Below are 8,306 nucleotides of genomic sequence, written 5' to 3'. Positions count from 1 at the left end.
ATTGAGGTTATGATTTAGAAGTTGGAGATCTTTTCTGTCTGCATTAACACAGACAACACACAGGTCTTTCCATCATTGTATGACTTTTTGTGTGCAAATGAACTCAAGCTTACAGACCATGTCAAATGGGATATAGCATTTACGCAGGTACATTCCCGAAACAGACAAACAACTGGATTCGTTATCGCTTTCATGCCCTGCCTCCAGTCCACTTACCGATATCTGAACAAGAGAGCCTCATCGAAATTGCAACAAGAGGTTCTGTGAAAATAGAATTTAATCAGAAGCTACTGCCAGATTTCTGGATAGGGCTGCGTTCAGAGTATCCTGCCTTGGCAAATCGCGCTGTTAAGACACTGATGCCCTTTGCAACCACGTACCTATGTGAGAGTGGATTCTCGGCCCTCACTAGCATGAAAACTAAATACAGGCACAGACTGTGTGGAAAATGATTTAAGACTGAGACTCTCTCCAATACAACACAGTTGTATGCACAGTTATGTGCATCATTTCAAGCACACCCTTCTCATTAACCTGTGGTGAGTCATTCACTATTTTCGATGAATAAATAAGGTTTTATATGTAAGACGGCTAAATAAAGAGCAAAATTATTGATTATTATTATATTATAATTTGTGCCCTCGTCCTATAAGAGCTCTTTGTCACTTCCCCATGAGCCAGGTTGTGACAAAAACTCACACTCATTCTTATGTTTAATAAATGTATAGTATAGTGTGTATGTGTGTGTGTGTGCGTGTGTGTGTGTGTGTGTGTGGGGCAGGCTTACAATGATGGCAAAAAACAACATTTGAGAGTGCGCTGACCCTGGTGCTAGAGGGGATACAGCTGGAGGTTGAATGTTTGAAGGGGTACGGGACTATAAAACATTTGGGAACCACTGATCCCTGCCCTAATGTTGGGAACCACTGCATTACACGACAGAGAGAATCAACAATGAGACAGACTCATCGAGCTCTGGAGTTGTACTTTCTGTTCTCTCTTACAGGGGGCCCTTGGGCAGGTGGTTGGTCAGGTGGTTGATCAGGTGATTGGTCAGATAGTTGGTCAGGTGGTTGATCAGGTGGTTGGTCAGGTGGGGTTTCCTCCACTGACTTTGTACCCAGTCATTGACACAAAACGGATCACAAATCATCCACATGCTGACCTCCGCCGATTGCTGTGATCAGGGGCCATCAGTTCAAAGGTCGGGGTTTATAGTTCAGGGGTCGATGTGGGGAAGGTGCTGACCTTGTTGTTCCTGCTGATTCGTCGTTCTGGCCTTGGGCGTGGCTGTTTGGTCTGGATCAGTTCCTCTGGGGTGTTCCCTAGCGGTGGGAGGAGCCTCTTTTTACTGTTCCTGGTCTCCGGCAGCCACTGGGGCGGCAGCTCGAATGGCCCGAACCCAAACTGGGTGGCGTCCTCGGGCTCCGTGGGGGTTGCTGGCGCCACCTGTGACGAGGAGGTGTAAGCACAGGCACGGACAGGTGAGACCTCGGGCAATAAGAAAGGTTGAGGTTGATCTTTAGTTACCGGGACGCTCTCTCTGGTTGGTTCGGTCTCTTTCTGTAGAACCACCTTCCCTCCATGTCTCCCTCCTCCCCCTCCTCCTCCTGCCTGGTGGTGGTTCTCATTGGGATGAGGACAGCCCCCCACCCCTGACCCTAATGAAGGGCTCGCATTCTCCACCTCCTCCTCCTCTTCATCGGTCGGCCTAAAGATCTGCTGCTGTCCGATATTAAACATCTCCAGGAGCTGGCTCCCAGCGCGAGCAGACCCCTCCAGGGTCCCAGACCCTCCCAACCCTCCCTCGCCCCTCAGCCCCAGATCCCCAGTGCTGACCACATTACGCCGGCTGTAGCGTCTGTGTACCCGGACTAGAACATCAAACAGACAGCGTCGAGCCGAGCCGTTCACCGTCAGAAACAGCAGAGGGTTGGTGAGGAGAGACACCTTGGGCAGCCAGATGGCCGTGAGATGGAGAGAAGGGGACAAATCCTCCCCGTCCCCGAGAAGAGTGCGGTATACCACCAACGCCCCATAGGGGGCGCTACAGGCTGAGAAGGCTAACACCACAGCCAGTAACGTAGCATGTAGCTCAGCCTCACGTTGAGAGACATAAGGGATGGAGATGGAGTTCTGAGGAGTTCTTAATGCTGCGATGATCACCTTCTTCTTCTGGCTGGCGTTGAGAGCTCTGCGAATCAGGACCATTAACAGGAAGACGACAACGAGCGGAAGGATCACCGTGGTTACGTTGTAGGTCAACACGTAGACCATGTGACCCAGGGAGCGGGCGCGGGCGTCGGAACAGGACGAGGTTGCATACACGTCCGTAACGTTGGTTAAGGCGAACACGGGCACGCTGGCGATGGTGGCGTGGATCCAGATGTAGATGACAAGGTCACGTGACCTGGCGTCTGAGATCTTCCTCTCCAGAGGGTAGAGGACAGAGTAGTACCTAGAGAGGAGGAGAGGATAGACAACATTACACACCGCAGAGCATTCATTCACACTGAGTTGAGCCTCTGCAGTGACACTTTTAACCGTAACATTAACCAGTACATACCGAGTCAAAACAAAAGCAACATAAGAACACATATACAATGTAGGCATTCTGTTCTCTGAGTGTTAGATCAGGACAGTAGTAACTACGAAGGTTCTGTGTGTTCGATGTAGATCAGGACAGTAGTAACTACGAAGGTTCTGTGTGTTCGATGTAGATCAGGACAGTAGTAACTACGAAGGTTTTGTGTGTTCGATGTAGATCAGGACAGTAGTAACTACCAAGGCTTTGTGTGTTCGATGTAGATCAGGACAGTAGTAACTACCAAGGCTTTGTGTGTTCGATGTAGATCAGAACAGTAGTAACTACGAAGGTTTTGTGTGTTCGATGTAGATCAGGACAGTAGTAACTACGAAGGTTTTGTGTGTTCGATGTAGATCAGGACAGTAGTAACTACGAAGGCTTTGTGTGTTCGATGTAGATCAGGACAGTAGTAACTACCAAGGCTTTGTGTGTTCGATGTAGATCAGGACAGTAGTAACTACCAAGGCTTTGTGTGTTCGATGTAGATCAGTACAGTAGTAACTACGAAGGTTTTGTGTGTTCGTTGTAGATCAGGACAGTAGTAACTACCAAGGCTTTGTGTGTTCGATGTAGATCAGGACAGTAGTAACTGCGAAAGTTGTGTGTTCGTTGTAGATCAGGACAGTAGTAACAACGAAGGTTTTGTGTGTTCGATGTAGATCAGGACAGTAGTAACTACGAAGGTTTTGTGTGTTCGATGTAGATAAGGACAATAGTAACTACGTAGGTTTGTGTGTTCGATGTAGATCAGGAGGTAAACTAACATTGCTGTACCTACCTACCTTCCTTCCTACCTACCTACCTACCTACCTACCTACCTACCTACCTACCTACCTACCTACCTACCTACCCCTGAGGTAAACTAACATCGCTGTACCTACCTACCTACCTACCTACCTACCTACCTACCTACCCCTGAGGTAAACTAACATCGCTGTAGCTACCTACCTACCCCTGATGTAAACTAACATCGCTGTAGCTACCTACCTACCTACCTACCTACCTACCTACCTACCTACCTACCTACCCCTGATGTAAGCTAACATCGCTGTAGCTACCTACCTACCTACCCCTGAGGTAAACTAACATCGCTGTAGCTACCTACCTACCCACCTATCCACCTACCCCTGATGTAGCTGTGAGTGTAGAATGGAATGTAGCTGTGAGTGTAGAATGAAGTGTAGCTGTGAGTGTATAATGGAGTGTAGCTGTGAGTGTCAGGGAGAGAGTCCCTCCCTGTGGACTGTCAGTTATTTTGGCTGCAGCTCAGAACAGGGAGCTCTGCAGGAGAGACAAACAGCACCAGGCAGAGTGGAGTACACATTCTGCATCAATTACAGCCGTCTCCAAACCACACGGGGTGAGTAGAGATAGAGGGAAGTTTTATCTGGTACAAAAACAGATTATACTGTTTTCACTTTTAAAACGCCCATACCAGTAGAGCTGAAAGACGATGGCCAGAGTTCACCCATGATGTTGCACAACGATTTAAGTCAATCAGTAATCGTTTTAGTCAAAGTATGATATATTTGATGTGAAAAATCCTAACTGCCTACTTCGTGCAATTTTGTATGAATGCAGTGTCTTCACATAAGATCACAACACTTTACATGTGATCACATGAAATTCATGTGTTTTTTTTTCTCATAATGACAGGCCAGTGGTTTCCATCTGTGATGAAGTTAAAGACAGGTCAGTGGTTCCATCTGTGGTGAAGTTAAAGACAGGCCAGTGGTTTCCATCTGTGGTGGAGTTAAAGACAGGCCAGTGGTTTCCATCTGTGGTGAAGTTAAAGACAGGCCAGTGGTTCCATCTGTGGTGAAGTTAAAGACATGGCCAGTGGTTCCATCTGTGGTGAAGTTAAAGACAGGCCAGTGGTTCCATCTGTGGTGAAGTTAAAGACAGGCCAGTGGTTCCATCTGTGGTGAAGTTAAAGACAGGCCAGTGGTTCCATCTGTGGTGGAGTTAAAGACAGGCCAGTGGTTTCCATCTGTGGTGGAGTTAAAGACAGGCCAGTGGTTTCCATCTGTGGTGAAGTTAAAGACAGGCCAGTGGTTCCATCTGTGGTGAAGTTAAAGACAGGCCAGTGGTTCCATCTGTGGTGAAGTTAAAGACAGGCTAGTGGTTTCCATCTGTGGTGAAGTTAAAGACAGGCCAGTGGTTCCATCTGTGGTGAAGTTAAAGACAGGCCAGTGGTTCCATCTGTGGTGAAGTTAAAGACAGGCCAGTGGTTCCATCTGTGGTGAAGTTAAAGACAGGCCAGTGGTTCCATCTGTGGTGAAGTTTTCCCTAAATGAATGCTTATGACAAATCCAGCTCCAGAACCAGCCATAGAACCAGCTGGCTAATCTTTTCAATGAAGTGTAGTAACAAAAAACAACAACAACCAGTAATGATAGCTAGCTAGACAAAGTTAGCAAGATAGCTAGCAACACTGACAACCCAGACCCAGTTCATGAATATGTATATGTAGCCGTCGTCATTCTTTGGAGGATGTGGAAGCTAAACGACAGGAAATGGATGTTGAAATAGTGGCGTGCACGGGGGGGGGGGGGTCGTTTAAAGGTCCGTGTTTACAAGTTTCCCCGCTGTGTGTCTTTCCACATGGATACACAGGACATGTGCTTTATTACTGCACCAGTAAGCAGTGCATTCCCCCCCCCCAGACAGATCTGAACAGATGGGACCAGTAAGCAGTGCCCCCCCCAGACAGATCTGAACAGATGGGACCAGTAAGCAGTGCCCCCCCCCCCAGACAGATCTGAACAGATGGGACCAGTAAGCAGTGCCCCCCCCAGACAGATTTGAACAGATGGGACGAGTAAGCAGTGCCCCCCCAGACAGATCTGAACAGATGGGACCAGTAAGCAGTGCATTCCCCCCCCAGACAGATCTGAACAGATGGGACCAGTAAGCAGTGCCTCCCCCCAGACAGATCTGAACAGATGGGACCAGTAAGCATGGCCTCCCCCAGACAGATCTGAACAGATGGGACCAGTAAGCAGTGCCTCCCCCCAGACAGATCTGAACAGATGGGACCAGTAAGCAGTGCCCCCCCCCCCCCCAGACAGATCTGAACAGATGGGACCAGTAAGCAGTGCCTCCCCCCAGACAGATCTGAACAGATGGGACCAGTAAGCAGTGCCTCCCCCCAGACAGATCTGAACAGATGGGACCAGTAAGCAGTGCCCCCCCCCCAGACAGATCTGAACAGATGGGACCAGTAAGCAGTGCCTCCCCCCAGACAGATCTTAACAGATGGGACCAGTAAGCAGTGCCCCCCCCCCCAGACAGATCTGAACAGATGGGACCAGTAAGCAGTGCCCCCCCCCAGACAGATCTGAACAGATGGGACCAGTAAGCAGTGCCCCCCCCAGACAGATCTGAACAGATGGGACCAGTAAGCAGTGCCCCCCCCCCAGACAGATCTGAACAGATGGGACCAGTAAGCAGTGCCCCCCCCAGACAGATCTGAACAGATGGGACCAGTAAGCAGTGCCCCCCCCCCCCCCCAGACAGATCTGAACAGATGGGACCAGTAAGCAGTGCCCCCCCCCCCAGACAGATCTGAACAGATGGGACCAGTAAGCAGTGCCCCCCCCCCAGACAGATCTGAACAGATGGGACCAGTAAGCAGTGCCCCCCCCCAGACAGAACTGACCAGATGGGACCAGTAAGCATGGCCTCCCCCAGACAGATCTGAACAGATGGGACCAGTAAGCAGTGCCCCCCCCCCCAGACAGATCTGAACAGATGGGACCAGTAAGCAGTGCCCCCCCCCCAGACAGAACTGACCAGATGGGACCAGTAAGCAGTGCATCCCCCCCCCCCCCCCAGACAGATCTGAACAGATGGGACCAGTAAGCAGTGCATCCCCCCCCCCCCCCCAGACAGATCTGAACAGATGGGACCAGTAAGCAGTGCATTCCCCCCCCCCCCCCCACAGACAGATCTGAACAGATGGGACCAGTAAGCAGTGCCCCCCCCCCAGACAGATCTGAACAGATGGGACCAGTAAGCAGTGCCCCCCCCAGACAGATCTGAACAGATGGGACCAGTAAGCAGTGCCCCCCCCCCAGACAGATCTGAACAGATGGGACCAGTAAGCAGTGCCTCCCCCCAGACAGAACTGAACAGATGGGACCAGTAAGCAGTGCCTCCCCCCCCAGACAGATCTGAACAGATGGGACCAGTAAGCAGTGCCTCCCCCCCCAGACAGATCTGAACAGATGGGACCAGTAAGCAGTGCCTCCCCCCAGACAGATCTGAACAGATGGGACCAGTAAGCAGTGCCTCCCCCCCAGACAGATCTGAACAGATGGGACCAGTAAGCAGTGCCCCCCCCCCCCCCCCCCAGACAGATCTGAACAGATGGGACCAGTAAGCAGTGCCCCCCCCAGACAGATCTGAACAGATGGGACCAGTAAGCAGTGCCCCCCCCCAGACAGATCTGAACAGATGGGACCAGTAAGCAGTGCCTCCCCCCAGACAGATCTGAACAGATGGGACCAGTAAGCAGTGCCTCCCCCCCAGACAGATCTGAACAGATGGGACCAGTAGGCAGTGCCTCCCCCCAGACAGATCTGAACAGATGGGACCAGTAAGCAGTGCCCCCCCCCCAGACAGATCTGAACAAATGGGACCAGTAAGCAATATGTTGCAGCTACCAGCAGTGCAGTTTGATCTTCCTGCAATCACCCACCTGTCGAGTGCGATGGCAGCGAAGCTGAGCACGGTGACGGAACAGAAGAGTTTGTGGAGGAACTTCAGGGCCTTGCAGAGCAGCAGAGTGTGTAGCCACCAGCAGCAGCGAGGGCTGGCCCCTAGAGCCACGTCAAAGGGAACACACATCAGACCCGCACAGATCCCTGAGCACGCCAGGTTCTTAATGAAGCGACTGGTCACCGACTTGAAGACACTGGTACAGCAGGTACACCATAAAACAGTGCCATTGCCTGGGAGAGGGAGAGTGGGAGGGAGAGGGAGGGAGAGAGAAAGAGAAACAGAGAGAGTGGGGTGGAGAGGGGAAGGGAAGGGAGAGGAAGAGAGAGAGAGAGGGAGAGGAAGATGGAGAGGGGAAGAGAGAGAGAGAGGCAGAGACAGGAGAGGAGAGGAGAGAGAGGGGAGGAGAGAGAGAGAGGCAGAGACAGGAGAGGAGGGAGAGGGGAGGAGAGAGAGAGACAGAGACAGGAGATGAGGGAGAGGGGAGGAGAGAGAGAGGCAGAGACAGGAGAGGAGAGGAGGGAGAGGGAGGAGAGAGAGAGGCAGAGACAGGAGAGGAGGGAGAGGGGAGGAGAGAGAGAGGCAGAGACAGGAGAGGAGGGAGAGGGGAGGGGAGGAGAGAGAGGCAGAGACAGGAGAGGAGGGCGAGGGGAGGAGAGAGAGAGAGGCAGAGACAGGAGAGGAGGGAGAGGGGAGGAGAGAGAGAGAGGCAGAGACAGGAGAGGAGGGAGAGGGGAGGAGAGAGAGAAGAGGGCAGAGAGGAGAGGAGGGAGAGGGGAGGAGAGAGAGAGAGGCAGAGAGGAGAGGAGGGAGAGGGGAGGAGAGAGAGAGGGCAGAGAGGAGAGGAGGGAGAGGGGGAGAGAGAGAGAGGGCAGAGAGGAGAGGAGGGAGAGGGGAGGAGAGAGAGAGGCAGAGAGGAGAGGAGGGAGAGGGGAGGAGAGAGAGAGAGGCAGAGAGGAGAGGAGGGAGAGGGGAGGAGAGAGAGAGAGGCAGAGAG

At 51.9% G+C, this 8,306-nt stretch overlaps 1 protein-coding gene across 1 annotated transcript in view; it reads right to left on the bottom strand.

The window, feature by feature from the left end:
- Positions 1-838: 838 nt before the first annotated feature.
- LOC109878707 (G-protein coupled receptor 176) overlaps positions 839-8,306 on the bottom strand; it is an 18,030-nt gene continuing 10,562 nt past the window's right edge. The window contains exons 2-3 of the mRNA XM_031836821.1: positions 7,290-7,542; positions 839-2,458 (exon numbers count right to left, since the gene is read on the bottom strand). Coding sequence (XP_031692681.1) covers positions 1,213-2,458; positions 7,290-7,542 — 1,499 coding nt within the window. The 3' untranslated portion in view covers positions 839-1,212. The remainder of the gene's footprint in view (positions 2,459-7,289; positions 7,543-8,306) is intronic.

Source organism: Oncorhynchus kisutch, linkage group LG12 (genome assembly GCF_002021735.2).
Source record: "Oncorhynchus kisutch isolate 150728-3 linkage group LG12, Okis_V2, whole genome shotgun sequence".
NCBI lineage: Eukaryota > Metazoa > Chordata > Actinopteri > Salmoniformes > Salmonidae > Oncorhynchus > Oncorhynchus kisutch.
This window is presented reverse-complemented; position numbering and strand designations above follow the sequence as displayed.